At 33.9% G+C, this 25,849-nt stretch overlaps 1 protein-coding gene across 9 annotated transcripts; it reads left to right on the top strand.

Moving 5' to 3' along the window:
- The first annotated feature begins 574 nt into the window (after window positions 1–574).
- Window positions 575–25,296, top strand: Ac3 (Adenylate cyclase 3). Of its 9 annotated transcripts, none has more exons than XM_085186938.1 (22): window positions 575–960; window positions 1,294–1,339; window positions 2,629–3,324; window positions 3,409–3,558; window positions 3,665–3,780; window positions 3,871–3,982; window positions 4,067–4,194; window positions 4,518–4,676; window positions 6,753–6,891; window positions 7,900–8,001; window positions 8,267–8,358; window positions 8,677–8,932; window positions 9,583–9,666; window positions 10,040–10,147; window positions 11,510–11,721; window positions 13,280–13,355; window positions 13,662–13,884; window positions 14,746–14,828; window positions 15,158–15,259; window positions 17,288–17,536; window positions 17,821–17,967; window positions 23,517–25,296. In XM_085186938.1, the coding sequence occupies exons 3-22, from the start codon at window positions 2,779–2,781 to the stop codon at window positions 23,637–23,639; spliced, it is 3,207 nt and encodes a 1,068-aa protein (XP_085043064.1). In that variant the 5' UTR covers window positions 575–960; window positions 1,294–1,339; window positions 2,629–2,778; the 3' UTR covers window positions 23,640–25,296. The 9 variants fall into 9 exon arrangements, with proteins under 9 accessions (XP_085043064.1, XP_085043058.1, XP_085043024.1 ...); XM_085186932.1 differs by having other exon boundaries at window positions 2,448–3,324; XM_085186898.1 differs by having other exon boundaries at window positions 575–973.
- The last annotated feature ends 553 nt before the right edge of the window (window positions 25,297–25,849 follow it).

Here is a 25,849-nt window from a genome sequence, read left to right as displayed (position 1 = left end):
AAATATCTATCAGTATTCCTTATCGAAATTACGATAATGTAAATAAACATATAAGAAGTCATTATAATTGTCAGTCAATTCTGTGTATTAAATGTATAATCATGTAGTTCAAGCGGGCAAAGCCGCGGGCGTGCCGCTAGCACTTAATAAATGCATACGATTTTTACCGTAGCGTTTGGCGCTCCGTTCTCTCTGACTACCCCGCTAGGGATAAAGCGTGAGGCTATGTATGTATTTGTACAAAATCCAAAGCATAAAGCCTTTGCAGTATATACTTTACAATGTATAAAAGGGACAAAGAAATGGCAAATGAAAGTATTAATGTGAACGGTTGTTTATTGAATGCGAGACCTAAAATTGAGTTTTCTAAACGCTCGTAGAATATCAATCAGAATTTGAATCGATGTAATGAATCGGCCTAGAACAGGTTCGGGGAGGCGGAAGAGGCAGTGAAGAGGCGGGGGGGAAGAGCCACTGGGGCGCAGGGTCGACAGGGCGGCAGGGCGGCAGGGCAAGCAGGGCAGGCAAGGCGGGTCGGGCGGGCAAAGCGCGCGGCTGCTGCGGAGGGCGGCGGCTGGCGCGGCAGTCGCGCGCGAGCACGTGCGCATAGCGTCTTGCGCTGCCGCGATCCCTGCCGCCCGCGTCCTTATTCATTTAACACATACCGCTCGATATTCCTGTTTTATATCATAATTAAATTTGCATTAATTAGTCTTATCCTTTTCTACCGCTTAACAAAAATAGAATTTCTAAAATACTATAACTAGGAAAAAGAAGTGGTCCTTAAAATATTGGGTCAATAGTATGACGAGAGACTTTTACCGAGATTACCTACTTACGTCACTGGCACCAAAATTTAGGCGGGAAATATTTTATACAAATTAGATGTGATTGTAATTTAAATTGCTTAAATTAATTTTAAAGTTTTTAAATTTCGTATACCTACGTAGAAAGAAAATAGTGGGTGTCTAATGTACGTTCTAAAATTGTTAATTTAACATAATTTAGGAAATTAATAAAATAATATTGTTAAGGCAATTTCTCAATTCCGAAAAATATATAAATATATTAAAAAAAAATTCTAATAAGTAATTGATGAATGTTTAAATAATGATAAATTTATTATCAAAAAATCTAAGTAATACTGTAATCGTTTTTCAAAATATTATGTATTATTGCACAGTTGCACACTGATTAGTCTTTCCTTATACTTACGTATTGATCCTAAGTAATTCACGAATGCTTTTTTTTCTTTCCTCTTCTTTTATTTTTATTAATAAAAAAACATAATAGATTATTTTTGAAAACAAGATGACTTATTTATAGAGAATATACGACCGTAAGTATTTAAAATTAGAATCACAATAATTTTAATAGATTTATTTAATTTTGATTTATTTGTTGCAAGAGTTGCCTAAGATATATTTAATAGCATATTATATTTTTATATATATTTTAAATATTTACTTAATATTATAGGTATGTTCATTGTACATATAAATTTATTTCATGTCATATGGATAAAAAAAATAAGTATTTACATAATAAAGTACTTACCATAAGCCTGGTGTAAATATTTTAAAGTAAATTTTTTATTCTTTATGTATGTAATGAAAATGAATGTAGTATGAGATGAATTTCTTCAGGCACTACTGCAGACAGACAGATCATCAGAGATTTCAAAGTTCATCACAAAATTAAAGAAACTTTGTTTTATTATTTTTACTGGTTAGGGAAAAATATATTTCCTATTATTATTTTTTTTTATTTCTGTAATTGATATATCACTTTGTCTCCCAATAATTTTAAGATATTGTATCGATTATTAGTAGGAAACTGGAACGCATAGACCAGTGATGCCTCGGAAACCTAAAAACTTTTTCAGACAGAGATTTCCGTTTGACGTTTGAACCATGGGGTCCAGTCAGATATTTTTTTAAAGTATAAGTTTTTAAAATGTGTAGATATATAATTTGAAGCCATATAAGAAAATGACTTAATATCTAGATACAATTTACATAGCTCCTTGTATTTTACTCAATATTTTCTCTCAATAAATTTACTTTACAACAAAAATGGTGTAATTTTGATGATAATTGTTTTTTATAAGTGACGTGATAATAATATTATTGTCATGTTATTGATATATAATCCTCTATTTAACCGTAACAAGTGTATAGCAAAACGACGTCGGTTTGCTATACACCTGTATGTAAACGGTGACCATAAGTAAAAATATGTGAAACAAATATCTTGTCATTTGTGAGGTTTTCACGGTCACTCTCATATTTATATATAGTCGGAGTCAAAACGATTGTCAATATTGAAATTAGTAGGTATTACGTACAACTCCGAAGAAACCTCGAATGAGTTGTGTTCAGTAGCCGGTCGAGTTAATGAACGGATATCGGAACAATGTTTCAGCGTGTAATTTATTCATTACACAGGCGTCCTCGATCAGGCCATCGTTAACGGAAAGTCTCCGGCTGATGTTTTGTGAGATACAATATACGAACCTACAAGCAATACGCTAATATCGGGAGTTATTTCATATATTTTTATTGTGAAAAATGAATTATAATATAGTGAAATTATATTTTTTTATTAAATATCACTTTTTTTATAAAGTTTTACGGTGTTAAGAATTCTTATATAATATACACAAATATGAAGGAAGTTTGAGTACTTGCTTGTTAGTTTTAAAGTGCTAAGTAGATAAAAATGATAGTGAGAATTAAAAATATTTCAAACATTTAAATATGGCAAAACGTTAGAGCTATGGAGAAATCTGTACAAGCACGAAGTTCAAATAAATGCTCCTGTTGGATATGCCTGGTGCCGCCATGGAGATTCTCAGATTTGTCAGAAGAGAAGCTATATCTTGCGTACACACAGCGTCAACGTCAGCGTGCTGTGCTGCGACTGATCGCTACGGGAGTATTGTTTCAAGTATTTGCTGCACTTGTGCCTGGAGAACGTGATCTACATTTTGCTTACGCGTCTGTGGCTGTAGCTCTCATTGTAAACCTGATACTTGCAGCAACCTACGCATTTATTTTTCGAGCCCGAACTGTTCTTAACCATATTGCTTGGTTTGTGATGTGGATACAACTCTTAGTGAGTGCGTCCCGACGTCTAGGAGACTCATACAACGAGTTACTAGGGTGGGCAGTAATTCTTCAGTACTTCACTATAGCAACTCTCCCGTTCCATTATGTGATATTAATAATTTACAGTACTCTATCTTTAATTGGATACCTAACAGTTCAGTACTATAATGCCTCTACAGCTGAAAGTAGATTTGCTGATGATTTTTATTTGCAGGTGCGTAAAATTTAATTATATTCGATAAATATATTCATATTAGAATGATTACAGTGTCATTAACAACTTGAACGTTTTTAACAGCAAATAGCAAATGGTTGCCTCCTATTAGGAGCGACGTTGTTGGGTGGTACCGCATATGCAGTGTGTGAGAAACAACAGCGCTGCTCTTTTCAAGAAACAAAAAGAAGTTTGCGTGATAAGTTAACTATTGAACAGCAAAGTAAAGAACAGGTGTGGTGAAATAACGCTAATAAGAACAATAACCCTAATAAGATAACATAAAATTATGTTTATATCCCTTGAAGGTATGTTTATTGAAGGGGTATAAATGTTTCAGGAGCGATTGTTATTATCAGTTCTTCCTGAACATGTGGCTGTACAGATGCGAAAAGATTTGGGACTTATAGACACACAATTTAAAAAGATATATATGTCCCGACATGAAAATGTTAGGTAAGCGTGGAATAAATATTTTTTATCATTTTAATAACGATATGCAGTAGAGGAAGAATCTTCTAAAATGTTCTACTTATGTGAATCTAGCATCCTGTATGCAGACATCGTGGGTTTTACGGCCATCTCTTCAACATATTCAGCACAAGACCTCGTAGCGATTTTAAATGAGTTATTTGCTCGTTTCGACCGCCTTGCTGAGGTAAGTAAGGAACCTTGTTATCGGTAACATAATAAGTTTGTTTTAGTTTAATACCTTTTCAGCATATGATTTTATTTTTTAAAGAAATATCAACAATTAAGAATAAAGATTCTGGGAGATTGTTACTATTGCATTAGTGGTGCTCCAGTGGAGAGACCTGACCATGCTGTACTGTGCGTCCACATGGGATTGTCGATGGTAAAAGCAATTAAGTAAGTGTTTAATTTTTAATATTTTATATACTTAAAAAAAAGTACTTTTATACTGGAGGAAGGTCACGTAAAAAGTATGAGGACCTCCCGAAGAACATTTATGAAGAGGTTGATGACAGTGTACGAGGCGAAAGAGGTATGTAGAGACCGTAGCGTTTGGCGCTCCGTTCTCTCTGACTACCCCGCTAGAGATAAAGCGTGAAGCTATGTATTATATACTGTTATGTAAAAGTAACAGAAATATATTTTAAGTATAAATTTTAAAATAATTATAATTATATATTTTTTAATTATTGTTTTGATAATAGAGTCCTCTGTGTTAGGTATGTCCAACAAACAACGAATTCGCCAGTGGATATGAGGGTGGGAATTCACACAGGTGCAGTACTAGCCGGAGTTCTGGGGCAACGGCAGTGGCAGTTCGATGTATATTCACGAGACGTAGAGCTTGCCAATAAAATGGAGAGTAGCGGCATGGCGGGGTTTGTATATACATTATAAGTGTGTTACAGTTTTTATTATCATAGTATTTATGGTTTTTCAAAGAAATATAGGGCAATAATTGTAAAATGTTTTCTTTTGATGAAGAAGTTAAATCAAGACACGCGCCAGGTGTCCAACCAAGTTAAAAAACTAGAAACGCGCAATGTGTATTTTTTACGAACCATTCCTAGCTACTTTTGAGCCCTTTATTGAAGCTAGTTGTGGTACAGGAGTATAAGTTTGCGACTATAAACGCGAGAGGTTGCAGGCTCATTTCCCACTCGAAGAATTGAAATATTTTAATTATTTTTCTCGTCCTAGTAACGTGGAAAAGCGCGGCGTTGAGTTGTGGCAAGTAGGGAACTGAAATGTCTTAATGGGAGCGGACTGTTTTAATATTAAGTTCCCAGGTTTTCTCTGCCTACTTTTCTATATGCGGGATACACCGTGAAAATGATAAGTGCTCAACTGGCACGCTCGGAACGCCAGATTTAAAGAAGCCTACCACCATACCAGCGTGAAACTAAAATATGATATCCAATTAAATCACTTAAATGTGAAATAAGAGCTAAGTTAAATGCCAAGTTGTGAGTCCACTTGGGAAAAAGTATAACTTCTAAATTTGACAATGCAAATGGCAATTTTTTACCATCAGGCACCAAACAAAATAATAATATCATACTTCATTACAAACTTGCAAATATAATAGAACCTGTACGTAAAAAATTATCCAGTGAATTTAAGAACTTAGGATATTCGAAATGCGCATAAAATATTTGACACATAAAACACAGTGATTTTAAGTGTAACTAACACTACGGTTATTTTTTTGGGATATGGGATATTTTTTATTGCACTGTAAAATATCGCAAAATATACTCTGTGCACACTGCGATAAAAATTAGAAAGATTTATTCAAAATAAACATGGACTTTAAGTAAAATTTGCAAACTACCCCTTCAAATGGATCTAGTTTTTGGCAATATAAAAAGAGTAATATTACCTAATTGTTATGAGTTAAAATTAAAAAAAAAAATCATTCCAATAAGTGTTCCTTATCAATTTCAGGATTGTATGTCAATGTGAAGTACAACTTATTAAAATTGAAAAAATTAAGTGTGCGGGTGTACGCACTTACGTTGTAGTAAGTAAAGTACAAATATATGTTTGTAATGGTCATACAACCAAACTTTTTTGCAAATAAATCTCAACTATTTAGAATGATGCTTATTTTCTTTTATTAACTCTACTGTTCATTTTTATTACATATCATAAGGCGGTTAACCTAAATGTCTTCACTATGTGGATCGTTCGCGCGAAACTGCGTCCTTGACCTGTTATCTCCCTGCACAGTCATCTATAAACGCCATAGCCATACTACTTGGCGAGTTTCCGTGACGAAGCGTTAGCGCTACGCTAGAGATTTATAACAACTTTCCGCGTCAGAGAATTCGTTGATTCGTGTTTATTCGTGAATCAACAAAAACATTTTACAATACAATGTCCGAAAAGTACCTATTTAAATTTTTGCGTAATATAAAATAATATTTTGTAGATAATGGGAAGTATTTAATTTGAACTATTTTATTATTTAAAATATCAATAAAAATATAACAATTAAATATTTTTAACCCGGTCACGGTACGTTGGTGTTATAAATCAGCTTCACGCTGTATCCGACACACAGCAGGATAGGAAGAAGGAACCCAGTGTCATGACACTCCGTTCCTCATTTTCTGCTGAATTCTGGAGGCAGTGTGTTTTTGGTGTCAGCTCAACGCCAAGCTTGACCTGACCTGACGCCTCGACACTAGAGTGAAGAAATGAAAATATTAAATATTTCTTTTCGAGTGGGCATCGAACACACAAACAGTCGCGTTTACAGTCAAACATTTGTGCCCCTGCGCTAATTTTATATTAATAACAATTTTAATTTTCTTAAGTTTCATTTACAGCTTTACATTTTCCCGCCTAGCAGGGTAGGCAGAGGTAACATAGTGTTAAAACACTCCGTTCCTATACTGTAAAATTGTAACTATGAAGTACAAATATACAATTTGATAATTACCTTTTAGACGTGTACATGTATCAGAGGTGACTCTAAGTTTCCTGAACGACGAATTTGAGGTAGAACCAGCTCACGGAGAGCGCCGCGAAGAGATGTTGCGACAAGCCGGTATCAAGACCTACTTCATTGTTCGCGTTCTTAAACAGGTAACAGTTCAATTTTATTGCAACAGCACAAAATCATTCAACTTTTGTCGAATGTCAGTCTATTTCTACTTATAAAGTTATATTTGTAACATCAACATTAATAAAAGGGTTGTCGATATATTAAATACAGTTAAAAACATCTTCCAAACAAGAAGAATATGAAACGTTAAAATAAATTATTACTAACAACTATGAAGTTAAAGTGTAATGATAAATTTTATATTGAAGTAAGCATATTTAATGCGCAAGGGGTGACCCATGCGCATTAATAATAAGCGCAATTAGCGTATATTTAGCCTCCAGCGTCCAGAATTCGGCGGAAAGTGTCTTAACACTAGGCTCCCTCCGATTACCTTGTTGGCTGTTACATGCAGGATACAGGGAGAATCTGAAAAAAAAGAAAGATAATAATTAAGACATTCTGTACGTTGAAGAAGAAGCATATAGGTATACTATTTACAGAGTTTTTCAGAAAAATATAGTTCAAAATACTCAAGAAGGCACTTATTAGAAGCTTATTAGAAGAGCTTAATGCGGATAATTAATACTTCCCACTTTTTTTTTTTTAACATTTACCAATATAATGTTTCCATAGATGTTACAGTCCACTGAATTACAAAATTGGGTCGGCTGCTCGCAAATTCAAAATTATTTTATACTAACAAATACAACTAAAAAAGGAAAACTTCTTGATATTGATTTGAACCTAAGATAATATACCTCCATACCGCTGCGTTATTGATTAGGTGCTGTTGAAAGGTAAGCTAAGCGTGGCTTATCACGATAAAGCTACAGAGGTTTTTTATTTTCAAATCTCATATTTTATAAGTACATACTATTGTATTTGGTATTTTATAAATTTGTAATGAACATTTATTATCATGATATTCTTATGTCTTAACATATACAATTTTATAATTATTTAAGGCATACTTTATAAGGTTTTGTATTTAGTACATTTTGTTCTATGTATAAATATATAGGTTAATAATATTTTACATTTTTTAGTATCAGGGTGGTGAAGACAGAAATGCAACGGATGGGGAGGTAGGGGATGCAGGGGACGCCACCGACGCTCTCTCCGACCTCAAAGACGACGACGAGGATTCTGTGAGTGCACTCGTACTACCCCCGACCCACCCTTCCGGCTCCAGTTCGAATATATAGGACACTAGGGCACTAGGTCCGCGGTCCGTGCTAGTTTACATTTCAACTTATCCGTTTATTAACCATTGCTTTCCAATGAAAATTTCATTCATTAAAAAGAAACTGCTTATACTAGACTGGAGCACCTGAATAAGCTACCGACATTCCAGCGCCCATATCGATTTGTTGCTTGTCGACTACATAGATACGCTTCGTACATTATTCGTAGGTTCTCTCACCGCAAGACGAGAGCAAGGACAGTGATGAAGTCAAAATACTTGCAATGTTAGAGGAAGAGCTCGTCAATAGAGACGACGACAAGTAAGTACTACGATAATATTAACTAAGCATATTTACCAGCTTTCTTTACTTTGGATTTATTTCATTTTTAATTAAGTTTTACCATTCATATTTTCAATAAATATTTTTTGCTTCCTTCACATGCCTGACTACACTAACACAGTTACAAACAATTTAAAAAAGTACAATATAATATGTAGATGTTTGCAATAGGTATATATTTTAATGTTCAATAAAAGACATTTAAAAAAAGCACTGTTAGCATAAAACATATCATTTTCAACAGTCAGTCTATCGTAAGTTAAATATTCCTTGGTAAAATTAGTAATTTGTAACCAGGGAGTTGGCAGACGCCACGACGCTATGCCTGACGTTCAAGGCGAGCGGGGCGGAGGCGGCGTACGCGAGGCGCAGCGACCCGTGCCCGCTGACCGTCGCCGCGCCGCCGCTGCTGCTCCTGCCCACCGTGGTCGCGTTGACCAGCTTCGCAGTGCCTCCTACTTGGTCACTCTATGCAGTATACCTTGCCTTTGTGCTGGAGACTGGCCTAATGAACGTCATATATTATGCTTGTTATAGATATGCTCAATATAAGGTAATTTACAGTTACGTATTTGTTATGTTATGTTAGTAGCTATTGGTATTTGTTTGATTGAAAGTTGCACGAATCTTATAAATTGCTTACTGATTTGCATTGAAAAAAAATGTTTAATTTTTTATGTTGGATGTATAACGAGGAAGACTAGGCTGTAAATAGTAATACATTACAATTGTACTACCAGCAGCAGTTACGTCTGTGCGTGCGTCTTACCTCAGTCAGTAGGAACATGTCCTTTTACATATATGTATAGATATAGATTCGCCGTGCAATGAAAACCTACTGAGTAGGTACTTCCGTGGACCTACAGTTATGAAATGTGGCACGAAGTGATAATTTACAATACAAAGCAATAAGTAATATTTTTGTAAAAACTATGTATCTATCCTTTCTAGTCTCTACCATTGATGGCCTTGTGAGACAAAAGGTAAATATTTACACTTGCGCTATAAAAAGTATAACGATTTGCGTGTTCTACTAGAATGAGTTTTTAAATAATTAGGCAAATTCACTGGGACAACATTTTGAAAATAATTATCTGTACAAGGTTCATTGTTTTTATCCCTTAAAATGCGGTAGGTCATATAATAGAAAAAATAAACGAAAAAGTCATTCTAATTATTACGACCACTTATTTTTCTTTACAGAAAAAGACAATATCACCGTATTGGAAGTTGACGTGTGGGACGTTCAACATAGCTATGTTTGTAGCAGCAAACGTTGCGCCATTAGTGAGTATTTTTAAAGCGTCATGCTAAATGAAATTATTTATATAATCCACAATTTAATTGTTTCTATATTTTGAAATGTATATCTAGGTTATTTTAATTATACAAATAATTATTATAGACGTAAATCAAAAATCATAAAAGAGAAAGGATAAAAAACTATTTAATGATGATGATGAGATGGCAAATAGTTTAATAAATACCTACTGTTTGTTTTCGTTGTACCTTCATAATCCCTTTTATTTCTTTATTATGAAAACTTTTTACAGATGTTATTTTTATGACTTTTTTAATAACATCTATGAGAAGTTGTTAGTTAGTTGGAATATTTCTTTTTATATTTTATTATATTGATAAAATACATCTCTGTGAGCAGATTATTTGCGGCAACTTCGAGAGTCTGCTAGCGAAGGATGGCTTAAGAGATGACGCACCAGCCCACAGTGGGGCAAGGCGTTGCATTCATCCTTCATATTATTATCATGTGAGTCAAGTTATCATCACGTAATAAAATTATCACCAATTTAATAAGGTTTCCGATATCATTTTAAAAAATAGTATCATGTATATATTTTTTTTATTTCCGTGTTTGTACATATTTTTTATCTATGTTGTTGCCAGTATCTCCCTCCATTTTGTAAGATACTAGGTAATACGGAAATATTGAGTTCTAAATAAGCGTTGCATCCGCGTTTAAAGTTGTCTTTAGTAACAAATCATATAATTGGGCAATTAAGTAATTCATTTTCTGTATATTTTTCTATATGCAAGCTTAGAATTTATCTAATGGAAGTAATAAATCTTTAAATAATAGAAAGTAGTAAGTCAAGATTGTGATTTGTGTCGCATTGACTTTATCAATCTTTTGAAGAAACAGATAACTTATGAAGAGATTTATGAGATAAATAATCTTCACGGTTAAGTACCTACTTAACTAATTTTAGTAGGTATATCAAGATTTTTTAAGATAAACTTTACAATTTGGAAATACTACAGATATAATGCTGTATAAATGTAATGCAATGGATACTTTTTAAGTTTAGTTTGTCATGTAATGGATATTTTTAAATTTAGCCACTTTAAATATACCATACCAAAAATTTTAAATGAATGCATTAGTAATTAAGTACGTACAATAATTTATTGCCTGCTTAGCTAGCTAGCTTTGTGATAGTTGGTAAAAGGTTTTACGTGAAAGTATTGTGTCCTAAAACTGGGGAAAATACACCATATCTTCGAATTTTCTATAAGTTCATTAAAACCTGAATTTCCTCTTCCCTTGGAAGACTTCATTGTAACAGTTTCGTAGCATATCTCGTGGAAAATCTTTAATATCAATGGAATCATTATTAAAATCGATCGAGTAAAACATGAAGAAACATTAGTAGTAGGTAAATAAATAATTATTGTGTATATAAATTGATAATATTAAATATTTATATATATTTTTGAGCTTTGTATTGGCTACAGAATAGCAATTCCGTATTCTTGCTCTTAAAACAATTTAGTTAAAAGTGTGTGTAGCATATTAAATTGTAAAAACCTTGACATTTGGCTTTTACAAAAAATATAATAATGCACAACTAGAAGAGTCTAAATAATGTGCTTTAAGAACAAAGAAACTGAATAGTTCCTCATTTACTTAAAAAATATATTTACGAATGTAATAGATATTTATATACGATGTTACTTTTAATTGTTCTTACATCAAATTTTCTTTTGTATTCGAAATTGAATTTTGTTTCAATCAGTTGAGGCAAATTGTTTCTACAATTTAACAGAATGTTCCCAAAAGTGTTCCGTTCTATTCGTTTTGAGCTATCGAACCCTAAAATGTATTTATAAGGTGGGCGCCGGCGCGGCGTGCGGTGCGCTGTGGGTCTCCCCGCTGGGCGGCGGCGCTCGAGCGGCCCTGGTGGCAGCGCTAGCGGCGGCGCACGCGCTGCCGGCCGCGCTGCACCCTGCGCTGCTCGCGTCGCGCCCCACGCTCGACCGCGACCCCTTCCGCCTGCCCTACAACGCCACCTCGGACTACGATGAGGCGCTCTACAATGTGCTGTAAGATATTTTTAATGTTATTCTAAAGGAAAATTGTTTAAGCTTCAAATACAAATATTTTGTCATTATAAATGAAGCTAGGATTACGATGTTTCGAACATTTTGCAGTAGTCTGTTGTCACGGATAGACTGAGGTGGCATCCGTCCGTCAGTTGACATAATTAATATATCAAACTACCGTCAACGATTTTTTAATTGCCTCGCGTACTGTCATGGATTCGTGCAGAATGAGTATACCTAACCCTCTGATGTGGTGTGTGGTGCACTTTCAAATAAACCCATTTCAAAAATAAAAACTGAATACGTTGTTTCAACGCACTCTCCATGCGTCTCCCACTATTTGATGTATAGTCTGTTGCGCAGGGTGGTATTGTTCGCATATATGAACGAATACAACGCATAGATATTTATAACGGACGTTAAAACCGGTTGTAAGTAGAAACTGTGAATATTCATTGTTTCCTAACTTTATAAATAATAATAAAAAAAATCCACTGCTGTTAAACCACAAAACCAAACTGCTCTTTACTTATCAATTATTCTACGCAAGGGACCATTTTTCTGAGGGAGAAGATCTAATATTAATGATTGGTGAAAACCGGGTAAATCGTTACTTTAGTCAAAACGACGATGATGTTCTATCTAATTTTTATAATAAAGAAACAAATAATTATTTAAAAGTAAACCAGGGCGAACATAATAAAATAAATAACATATTAGTTATCTTTCTTTTTATTTCGTTATAATAATTGAAAGATATAAAATAATTTTAAGAATTCGACCTAAATTTCTTAGAGATAGCACGACGTTATAGAATTTGCTTAGATTTTTCGTTTACACATAAAGGGCATCTATCCTGCCAATTATGCACTGGAGACATCTGTCCTTTTCAGTGTTTACACATTGGGACAACAGCTATCCATTTAGGCAGGCATCTCTCCCCAAAAAAAGCGGTCCATGTTTATCCCTATTTTACCATATAATTAAAATACATTATGTATAATTTTTAATATACATGTCCCGTCTCTCCGCCATACAGGAAGTTGAATCAAAATACATATGTAACTAAAAATATAAAAAAAAATCTATAGGCATAGCTTTCTATATTGTGACGTAGTTTTACTGCTATTGAATAGTTCTTTATCTTAAGGTTATGAAGAGAGTTGATATTTCACAAGATACCTTCCTTTGGTGATGTTATATCACATATGATGAGACGTTTTTTAAGGTTGTGTAAGATTTTTGTCACATACATAAAGCCTGTCTTGATGTTATCTTGAGCTTATCTTGATTTTGATAAATATGTTACAAAATGGCATATTTTAATAAATATATAATTATACTGTCTTATTTATATACAATGCATATAAAGTTATATTCATATGTAGAAGTAAAATATTTTAACGAAAAGTATTTACTATACATATTAAAAATGCAAACGTAGTTATTTTCAAGCACGTCGCGGTGGAAAGATAACGTAAGCGCTGAACTGGACTAAATATTTATTTATGTTGAAAATGAGTTACGTAAAAAATAAGCTTAATAAATAATTTTTCAGAGCTCAGATTCACACTGGACGACACATCCTAATGCTCTGCATCATTGCCGTCGCTCTCCTCGTATACAACAGATACGTGAGTATGAGGGATTATGTTAGATGTAAGGTTAGTTGTCTATTTATAGCGCGTTGTTTATCGCGCAGTTGAAAACCAATGGTGAAACAGATTACTGTCGGTATGCAGACTTCAGTCGTGTTAACAAAAAATTATTGCCTACATCATGCAATAAATAATTTAGCTAATGGCAAATTAAGACGCCTACTGCGAATTTTTCCTAAAGACCTTTGTGTAACTTTATCTGTTTATTTTGTTAGGTTCACATATTGTTGTATCCCGAGTGCGTTGTCAGTTGTCACCGAGGCCGTGGTTGTGGTGTTGCAGAGCGAGGCGTTGGAGCGGGCGCGGCACTCGCGCGGCGAGCGTATGCGCGCGCAGGCGGAGCAGGCGGGCGACCTGCGGCGTCGCAACGCCGCGCTCGTGCACAACGTGCTGCCACCGCACGTGGCGCGCCACTTCATGGGCGCGCGCCACCACCACCGCGACCTCTACAGCCAGAGCTACGCAGAGGTCGGCGTGCTCTTCGCCTCTATGCCCAACTTCACAGGTTCGCACCTCTTTTGAGGATCGATGTTACATAAATTATTACAATGTTTTCTGCGAATTAGTATTGACTTTGTAAAAGGTCAAGCGTCGTATAAACTACTTATGTCGTAAATTTCTGAAAGTATCAGCATCTATCATATTATTATGATTAACGTAGTGTGTCTAGTATTTTTCCTTTATTATTAGTAAGAAGTACAAAGAATAAGTATAAAATTGTTGCTGATAAATATCCAAACATTCCTAGAATACATACATACACTAATTGTAATTATTGTAATTCTTAAGTGTCAGCAGCTCATTACGATAGCAAAGTATATGCATTATGCACACATCATTTCTTACTGTAATAGGAACTACCTACCTACTAGCCCGGTCGCCTTATTACCAGCTTATAGAATATGATATGTACAAATATATACCTTATAGTTTACACAAGTCTTCATGTTTACAAAATATGACATTATAACCTATTATATTATAGAGTATATTTTATTACGATAAAGTAAAAATATATGATAGAATTTACTACACACATACGTATATTATGTACGACGGTTCAAGGTTTCTGAAACTAATAATATAAACAGAACTACATACTTTTTACTCAATCGAAACAGTTAAACTCACATTTCAAACAAATAAAAGTAACATAACATATACATCCCTAAGCAAGATTTATCTTGTGTATTTAATTAAAAAATCTACAAAATATATTCGACAAAATAATTCGAACGCCACCTGTTCACATCCGTACTCTCACTGATTAGACTACGAGCCGGAAAGTCGTAAAGTTGTTGGCACTCGCTGTAATCGATAAACAGACACCGGTCTTTTCTAATTCCGGTGTTTTAACCTGTTGCAGAGTTTTACTCGGAAGAAACGGTTAATAACCAAGGCCTAGAATGTTTACGATTTCTCAACGAAGTTATATCGGACTTCGATCTTGTAAGTATCTGTTTTTATTCGATGGCGGTAGCTGAAAATACTAGCGATACAAATAGATTTGCGATTGGAATAAAAATAGCTCTTTCTTTGGGATATATCTTTGACGATCGCTCTTTAACGAGTTACAGTTTATATTTTTTAAGATATTTATGTGAATATTGTAAGTAAAATCACATATGGGTTTACTAATAATTTGTTTTAGTAGAAGGGGGGTTAATATAACCAGTTTTTATTTTTGCACTTCTTTTATCGCATGAAAACCATTTGAATATTTAAATAATAGCCATTAAATATTTGTGGATAAAAAAAAACATGTGCTTCTTTTTCAGTTGTTAGAGGATGCTAAATTTAGCAAGGACATTATTAAAATAAAAACAATAAGTTCTACATATATGGCTGCATCAGGCCTAAATCCAACACGACAGATGCAGGTAAGTACCCACCTCCTAAGTACCTACTTAGTCTAATAATTAATGATATACAATAAAGATATAAAAACATGTAAGTAGACCACGACCATCTAAGTAGATCACAAGGAGCATATGAAAAGGAAATTAAGTCTAGATTTTACTTAAGGAAAATAAAAAAGTTAACGCGTTGAATTCATTTATGTGCTTTACCATTAATTCATAATTATGTACATATAAAATTAAAATAATTAAACAATTTTATTTACAACAGATCTTAACAGGGTAGGCAGGGAAAACCTAGTGTTAAGACACTCCATTCCACACTTTCTGCCGAATTCTGGAGGCATTGGAGTTTGAGTGAAAGAACTCAACGCTGCGAGCGAAGAAATGAAAATATAAACGTAAATAAATTTTTCACTTTCTCGATCGAGGATTTTCTCTGAAGTACCTATAATTTTATCTTTTCATTTTTTTATATTTAGTCCTTGATTTATATTGTAAGTTCTAACTTGGTGCTAGATTTCATAACTGTAGGTCCAGGAGAAGTACCATATAGATTTTGATCATGTCAGATTATTTCCATTGTCAACCTAACAGAAGATATTTGGGTAGGTATTACGAGCTTTGCCTCCCTAACTGGTTACTGGTCTTACGCACAATGTTACACGTAGTTCCATTAGATGTGCGTTAGAGGTCAAATGCCAGTTGCCAAAAAAACCATTGACATTTACTTACTCGAACATAGTAATTAACTTTCATTTACAAAATATACTTATATACTTTACATAGCATAGGAAATATGAATATTTATATGAACATTAAAAAAAGGAATACGAGTACTTATACAGAGTGGAAGCGTCAGCGCTCCTTTTACGAGAACACCATATAGGGTAAAATATTTCAAACCATGCCTAAAGAAATTAATTAAGCTACCTCAATAGTTTAGGCGTAGGATTTTTTTTCCATTTCATGATATTCATCCATACCTGTATTTCGTGTGAGGCAGTTACGCGTAGATACCAATAACGTAAACACAACAACTTTGAACTTTGCCATCAAAACCTACGACTCGATTTCGTGAATGAGGCGTGTGCGGCGGTGTCTCTTTGATAGGTTAATGTCTGCAAGCGTCGTTCTTGACAAATCGCGTTTTATTTTACAACAATAATTTTATTATTCATTTTGTTTGAAAAATTACTTTTTTATTTGTTTTAGGCTTTTATTGAATAGTTTAAACTGTGATTTTATTTAATGTCCATATTTCCTTATATAAATTCCAATTTTACTTTTTAAATTGTTGACACTTGCCCTGACCGTGTATCTAATGGTAAAACCATAGCCATATGTAGTATCTAAACAACTAGAGTTATGAAGAGTTCAGCTACGCTACAAACTAGTTAATAGAGGAAGCAGTTATTAATAGAAATGACCGATAACATATCGATCAACAACGTTTCCTTATACGCTACTTCCATAAATATTTTAGAAATTCTATTGAGTTTTATATATCTGCTTATATTAGTTATTTAAAATATTTTAAATTAATAAATAAGTACCTTTGTACCTAGTACAATGCTGAATATGAAAACAATCGCTTCCACCTTGAACGCACAGTTACTTATTTTAATTGAATATAAATTATGTAAGCAAAGTGTAATTTTCATTTATACTTATTAGAAACAACAGTTAGAATTATGGGATATGATTAGATCTTATAATGGGGTCATATTATTATGTACACAGATTATCTATTTATTTGAATATGACGTAAAATTTTATTATACAAGTCTTTTTCAGTTTCACGCTGTATCCTGCACAAAGCTAAACTAGAACCTAGTGTTAACACACTCTCGTTGGGTACTCAACGCTGCGTTTTGCCTCGACGTCACAGCGAGAAATGAAAATATAAATTTAAATAAATATTTCATTTCCTCGAGTAGGGATCGACCCCCAAAACCAATCATGTTTACAGTCACACTTTGTGACTCTGGCCACGATTATACAAGCAAATAAACGAAGATGAAAATTATGTTTTTATTTGAATATTAGCCATCGGATGGTGTGCTGGTGCGGTGGGCGCACTTGGCGTGCCTGGTGGAGTTCGCGCTGGAGCTGCAGCGCGTGCTGGCCGCCATTAACGAGCAGTCCTTCAACCACTTCGTGCTGCGCATGGGCGTCAACCACGGTCCCATTACGGCCGGAGTCATCGGCGCGCGCAAGCCCCACTACGACATCTGGGGCAACACCGTTAACGTCGCTTCCCGTATGGAGAGCACTGGCAAAGCTGGATGTATTCAGGTAATGACTTACCTTATGTCGTTTTGGATACTTGTAGCATAATATGTAATTTTTTCTAGTCACAATAATAGTTGTTCATCGAAAGTGCTAGTAAATAGTCAAATTGAAGATTTAGATTTTATTCTTACTATTAAAATCAATGTATATTCAAAAATACAACATGTACAAGATACATACACATACATGTACAACGTTGCCCGCGCTTAAAGTTCTTTCTATTGTCAAACGAATTTATGGCTTAATATTATATTTAACATATTTTTAAGCGTATACTGTTTTTATAGGTGACAGAAGAGACTTGCCAAATCCTGCAGAGTTTTGGGTACTACTTTGAACAGCGCGGCCTCGTGGCCGTCAAAGGCAAGGGGCAGCTCATGACGTATTATTTGCAAGGAAAGCGCGAAGCTGGCGCGCATGTTAACAACAATATTGTAAGTGACCGATTGATAGACCAAAATAAAAGAGGAATAAAATTAAAATTCAGATGAGATCAAAATAAGTGAGAAATTTAACGTAACTTCATGGTCTGGGGACTGTTATATCGAAGATCATGATGGAAATTCTAAACTCTTTTTAACTGTTTTTTTTTTAAACTCATGTTAGTATAATAATAAGCAATAAGCATTTATTAAAAAAACAATTGTTATTATTCTAGTATTCTAAATATTGATGTGTACTCGTACATATCATAAAGTATGTAAACACGAACATAATATGATTTAATAATAGCGTTAGCTTGTAAATATCCTACAAATATTATTACACTTAACCCCGACCTAAATGCGGTTTAGATTGGATGAACCTAATACGTTGAATCGGACGCTTCTGTTTGGACTGACTGTATTCTATTCATCTACTGATATAACATCTCACCTATTAACCTAATAATACTGTAAATTTGAAGTTTTCAAGTGTATAAGTATGTGTCCATATGGAATATTATACAAGAAATACAAATATATACACTAAGCCGCCGTGACGTGAGGGCACAATCGTGCGTGTGACTGTAAACGCGACGGTTGTGGGTTCGATTCCTGCTCGGGGGAATGAAATATTTAATATTTTCATTTCCTCGATCTGGTAAAGAGGCGTTGAGTTCCGCAATTCGCAATGACTCATATTATAAATTATGTATTTAATTAGCTCTTTAATTTAATAAAATTGAGGAAAAAATACGAATTAAAATTAGCTATGGTATTCAGAAAATATAATTCCTCAAATGAGTCGAATGTAAAAATAAAATAAACAACTTATTAGGTTGTTATTTTAATTACGATATCATGGAAATATTTTTTCTATTATAAATTGTTATCCTTTTTGTTACATTTTGATTTTATCAAATACTAGCGACCCCCTTGCGGCTTCGCCCGCTTTTACTACTGGATTATTCATATAATGTATGTTTGCAAAGCACTTAAGATAATGTGAAAATTAATTAAACCCTAATGCAACCCGCATTTTCGTAGTTTCAATAAGGATTTTCCAATTGTTTTACACAGCAAGGATTTTTTAGTAGGTACCGTAATTTTAAATCTGTGCTACTAATCTTTTCAAGTACTTATGAAAATATTTTTAAATTACTATTTTTAGATAGTTAAATGACTATTTTTAAACGGAAGAAATTATAAACAAAAGCCTACCTACTAACAACTACTACAAAAAATATGAAACCAAATATATCGCGCTGAAATAATACATTCAACTCCAATTATCCAATACGTGCAAACGCATCTAAATCTTCGTTGCTATGACTCTATAGCGGGCGGGTTTTTTTTCGAGCTTGTGGTTAATTCTGAAGAGGATATTCTGTCCCTGATGAAAAGCAAACACTACGTGGCTGCCTGTGAGGAAAATTAAATAGAATGCATTGGCCGGGAATCGAACCCGGGCCACCCGCGTGGCAGGCGAGCATTCTACCACTGAACCACCGATGACTGCTCATGACGCGCTTGTATAAGCAAAACGTCGCGGGGCGCGTTTCGCAGCAATGATTTTTTGATATTGTAACAATTTCTAAAGTACTTATTAAAAGGAAAAAACAGTAAAAGACAGTTTTGATCTACATTAAATGGCCAACGTAACTAATATACTTATTTATATGCTGAGAGTAAGGGATAAGTAAAACTTGAGTCGGCACAACTGATGTGTCAACGGCGTGATGTGTCAACAATTAAATGCGTTTTTCTCTAATACTATTCGCAATTTCGAAATAGTGTAAAAGCAAATTTTATCTTCGGTTAACGTAGAAAATTAATAAAGTATTTTAAAGGATAAGGATTAATACCATTATGGGAAAATATCCCTCACAATAGAAAATATCTTGAAATTACTATTTTTAGACAGAAATATGATCACTACACGTTATCCTTAAAAGATAAAAATATGCTCTCGCGGACTTTTTTGTAGATCTTATTAAGAGGAACAATACTCCAGTACATTTTTTTCATGTAGTACTTACCATTAAAGCAGCGCATGCGCGAAAGTGTCTCAACGGGTAGGACTTTAGACACATTTATCGTATTTATGTTAATTTACATAAGAATGTACAAATAATAAACTATATATAAACCTTCCCTGAGAAATACTCGACCTTATGGTGAAAACCGCATAAAAATCCGTTGGGTGGTTTAGAAGAAGAAGAGTTAGAAAGTTCAGACAGACACGAAAAGCGACTTTGTTTTTAAACGGTTTTATTTAGCTCACCCCGTTTGTTTGTTTGTTTGGGTCAAATTTAGTAATTGAAATTTAACCCTCTTCCCGTTAACCGATTGATCTGAAATTTGGTATACGCCTTTGATTCTGGTGACAATACAATTATCCATATTCAATATTATTGTGAATCCAAGATGGCCGCCGCTACAAGATGGCGGACAACTTAGTTTTTTTCAATCCCATCAATATGGATATCAAATGAAAGGGCTTGTCAAGTAGAATTCAGTGGACTATACAAAATCAAAATCCAAGATGGCCGCCACTATAAGATGGCGGACAAGTTAGTTTTTTTCAATCCTATCAATACGGGTATCAAATGAAAGGGCTTGTCAAGCAGAATTCAGTGGACTATACAAAATCAAAATCCAAGATGGCCGCCGCTACAAGATGGCGGACAAGTTAGTTTTTTCGATCCCATCAATATGGGTATCAAATGAAAGGGCTTGTCAAGTAGAATTCAGTGCACTATACAAAATCAAAATCAAAGATGGCCACTGCTACAAAATGGCGGATAATGTAGTTTTCAATCCCATCAATATAGGTATCAAAATAAAGGGCTTGGTAAGTATAATACAGTATACTATACACAATTACAATATGAATCTCCCACCTAAGTCAAGATCTGGTATCCTGTCGAGGACTGTGTGGCTATAGGGTGCCTAAAAATGATACGTCGCTAGGGGTACCACCCAAGGTAAAAGGTAAAAGCGCGCCGAGAACTGTATGGCACTAGGTGGATAAAAATGATATGTCGTTAGCGTTTTCCCCTCAAGATTCAGGCACATCTTGTTGTACATAGCCTTGTCCCTCTATTGGACCTCTGGGGGGGTCGTTCGTAACATTCTCCATTAACCTTGCAATAATGAGACATCGAGCCTCATTTCAACGAATTGAATAGCATGAGAAATAAAAACTAAAAACTTTAAAATAAAAAAGTAAAAAAAAAATTTTAAGTTAAACGGTTTTATATTGCAGATAAATGTACTAAAGTAAAATAAAATCGTGGGGACACTTGCTACTTACCACTAGGTGGGTGAAGTCTCACGCTATGTCTTTCAATTGTAGATATTGGACGTGCCCCACGATTAAATTTTAGTAATCATAATTTCTATGAAATTATTTTTTAGCTTTTAGTACATTTATCTGCAATATAAAACCGTTTAACTTAAAATTTTTTTTTTACTTTTTTATATAAGATATAGGATAGGATAAATGTAATAATAATAAACCGTTTAAGCGCTTATTACAACATGTAAATGTAACTTACAAAACAAACTCAGCAATATAATTAAAACTAGCGACCCCCTTGCGGCTTCGCCCGCTTTTACTACTGGATTATTCATATAATGTATGTTTGCAAAGCGCTTAAGATAATGTGAAAATTAATTAAACCCTAATGCAACCCGCATTTTCGTAGTTTCAATAAGGATTTTCCAATTGTTTTACTCGGCAAGGATTTTTTAGTAGGTACCGTAATTTTAAATCTGTGCTACTAATCTTTTCAAGTACTCTTTTCTACTTATTAAAATATATTTAAATGACTATTTTTGGATAGTTAAATGACTATTTTTAAACGGAAGAAATTATAAACAAAAACCTACCTACTAATAACTACTACAAAAAATATGAAACCAAATATATCGCGCTGAAATAATACATTCAACTGCAATTATCCAATACGTGCAAACGCATCCAAATCTTCGTTGCTATGCCTCTATAGCGGGCGGGTTTTTTTTTTCGAGCTTGTGGTTAATGCTGATGAGGGTATTCTGTCCCTGATAAAAAGCAAGCACTACGTGCCTGTGAGGAAAATTAAATAGAATGCATTGGCCGGGAATCGAACCCGGGCCACCCGCGTGGCAGGCGAGCATTCTACCACTGAACCACCGATGACTGCTCATGACGCGCTTGTATAAGCAAAACGTCGCGGGGCGCGTTTCGCAGCAATGATTTTTTGATATTGTAACAATTTCTAAAGTACTTATTAAAAGGAAAAAACAGTAAAAGACAGTTTTGATCTACATTAAATGGCCAACGTAACTAATATACTTATTTATATGCTGAGAGTAAGGGATAAGTAAAACTTGAGTCGGCACAACTGATGTGTCAACGGCGTGATGTGTCAACAATTAAATGCGTTTTTCTCTAAAACTATTCGCAATTTCGAAATAGTGTAAAAAGCAAATTTTATCTTCGTTTAACGTAGAAAATTAATAAAGAATTTTTAAGGATGTAATTATGGAAAAATATCCCTCACAATAAAAAATATATTTAAATTACTATTTTTAGACAGAAATATAATCACTACACGTTATCCTTAAAAGATAAAAATATGCTCTCGCGGACTTTTTTGTAGATCTTATTAAGAGGAACAATACTCCAGTACATTTTTTTCATGTAGTACTTACCATTAAAGCAGCGCATGCGCGAAAGTGTCTCAACGGGTAGGACTTTAGACACATTTATCGTATTTATGTTAATTTACATAAGAATTTACGAATAATAAACTATATATAAACCTTCCCTGAGAAATACTCGACCTAATAGTGAAAACCGCATAAAAATACGTTGGGTGGTTTAGAAAAAGAAGAGTTAGAAAGTTCAGACAGACACGAAAAGCGACTTTGTTTTATAAGATATAGGATTGTCACGCGCTCTTTAGCAAGGCAGATATTTATTTAACTTTTATTTATATTCTTTATTAAAACATTGGTGAAGAATCCTAGAATGAAGAAAGAAGATAAACTGAAGAAAATTCGTCGCGATCCGAACAGTCTACCCGGACAGGCCGACTTGCGCGCGTCGCCCTGCCCGGATAGACAGTCCGGATTGTAGACGCCGTTCGGCACTGGCCTCACTCATTATATTATGTGCTGCTCGCTCGACGAGCCATGGCCTTCCTGAAGTTAGCGGGTTGTACACTTGGAAACAAAATACCTAACCAAAATTAAGAAAAATCTTATTTTTCACCACGTACAGCTAACTTCTGAGTTACCACGACTCGTTGACCGACTATCTGTGTTACAAATTTATATGTATGTTGATGATATAATATGTTACCCTTGAATGAGATTTGAATCTATTGACCATAGATTTCTCGCTTAATTTGGCTCGTGCCCCGGCCACTATTCAGTATTACAAATATATACATATATTATAAATCCACGTAATATTTTCATTATTGAAATAAAAGAAAAAATGTTATATTGTGTGTACAATATGAAATATTTTAATAAACATTTTACTATAATATATGACATAATTTCAGACGGAAGAAATGTGTGAAGCGAGTGCAAGAGATGTTTTATTAGTAAACGGAGAAGCTAACGTATCCTCCCATTGCCCACAGCCCCACGCTCAGGGAGAACTCGAACATCCACTATTACCTTAATAAACCTAAAAAGACACTACCATATTAATTTCTGTGTAATCTTTTATTTGCTTTAAGGTCAGCTTTCCTTAGCTACAACTTTATAGTACCCTAGTAAGTCCTATATGTAACTAGAACTTATATAATAAGAATCCTCTAGTAACTTCTAGTAATCTTTGGTTGTAATTGAGACTATACTATACTATACTTCGTTATTTCTATAAAGTTTATTAACTGTGATGTATCACGTCTACTTCGTAAGTTAATATAGTATGAATATTTATTGTTTTATAATTATCGATGAGTTTTATTTATTCTTGTGAAATATTAATAATACAATTTAACTCGTATTCGTAATAAGTAAACGCTTAAACTTTTACAAACGCAACAATTTGTGATGCATTCATACTTTTGTACAAAATATAAAGAATCGAATAATATTTAAAAGTAGTAAAACTTTAATTGAGTTGTAGTATAGTAATCAATTTAGTCATAGTCATTTTTTTACTTTTGCACAAAAACTAATGCTTCTCATCCTTTTGTTCTCGTGCTACATTACGTTGGGTCTGATTTCATATAATAGCGTTTGCTTTAATTTCTAAACTGTAACTATAGCATAGTACGCTTGCTGTCTGCTTAAAGATTGTAAATCAGTTAAAAATCCAGTTAAATGTAGCTAATATTGCGTCACTAAAAATATCAAGAATAAATAAAATTTACCCTTGTGTGTAATCTCATCTGTATTTAGAGATATATTTTGTAGCAAAATGTCATGTCTTTTACACTTACAATCAATCATAGGTCGTACGTAAAACATGCTCGTAGATATATATATCTGTGTCTTGAAATATCTTAATGATATTTGGTAATCATCATTAAAACGCTAAGAAAATTAATTTAAACATAAATACACAAGCTTGATGAAAATCTCTTAAATACTAATCTTTAATTCGATTCTCAAACAATCTTAAAATACATCGACAGCCGTAAAGTCAAATGTAAAAAAATACATATTTTAAGGAAGATATTATACGTTTTCTTAGGTGCCTACATAATTTATTTATGCTATAATATTACTTCATAAATGGCGGCGGCCATACCTGTGCGAGGATACGAGTTACATAACATCAATTCTTGGATAAATCTGTAGTCGATGTTGCCTCATCTCCATGTTCGTGTACTAAGTAGCGATATTGTGATATTCTTGTTAGGTGTATAGCTTTACTCATATTGATGTCGCTTCATTTTTAGAAGTAGCTTAGGTACTATTATATTTTAAAATATAATACAAGTTGATAATAAACTAGAATGTTCGTAACAATGTAAGAATTGCGCTTATAATGCAGTAGAATTGCCTAGACAAATTAGCCTACATACATTATAATTAGTTAAGTTTTAATATAATCAATATATTGATGTAATGTAGATTTTAGGAAATGTCACGCTTGGATTTATATGTAGTATTTATTAATATAATATTATCAGTGATATTATAGTTGTTTATCGTACGTGTTAAGTCTTGTTAGCGTTTAATTTGAGTTCTCTGAATAATTATACATGTACCTTCCTGTGATTGTGACTATTAAGATATAATTTTATACGTGTTTTAGCTCAAGCATCTAAAGGTTCAACCTTTCGTGGCTATAATACTAATAAATAAAAGCAATATCTCTCAAAACGTTCTTTCATTTTAACTTATGTTTCTCATTATAATAAAGTGTCGTCGTATCAAAAAAATCTTACTGCCTCTAAACGCAATACAATATGGAATTAGTATTAGCTACTGATTTTATTTGTATTGTATAACCCTACCCTACTTCCATGAAATGAGGTAAAAATATTTTAATATTTTCTTTTTCTTACAAAAAAATATTGAAGCCAGTCATGGCGCAGGGGCAAGTGTGTGACTGTAAGCGCGATAGGTTGTGGGTACGATTCCACTCAAGGATATGAAATATTTAACATTTTCATTCATTCGCCCTGGTGTCAAAGCAAAGCACGGTGATGAGTTCCGCCACTCAATACGCAATACCTCCAGAATTCAGCAGAAAATGGAGAACGGAGTGTCTTAACTAAGTTCCCTCTGCTACAGCGAAAAGCTAAAAAAGCCAGCTATGTGGAAATCGGACTCGCCCACCGATGTTTCCGAATCAATTTCAGGATTGAAGGCCGATGGGAAGTACAATTTATAAAAGTTTACAAAGTTAAGTTTGCGGGCGTATGCATCATCA

Source organism: Heliconius melpomene, chromosome 1 (assembly GCF_056956725.1).
Source record: "Heliconius melpomene rosina isolate 202511_hmr_F chromosome 1, ASM5695672v1, whole genome shotgun sequence".
Taxonomy (NCBI): Eukaryota; Metazoa; Arthropoda; class Insecta; order Lepidoptera; family Nymphalidae; genus Heliconius; species Heliconius melpomene.
This window is presented reverse-complemented; position numbering and strand designations above follow the sequence as displayed.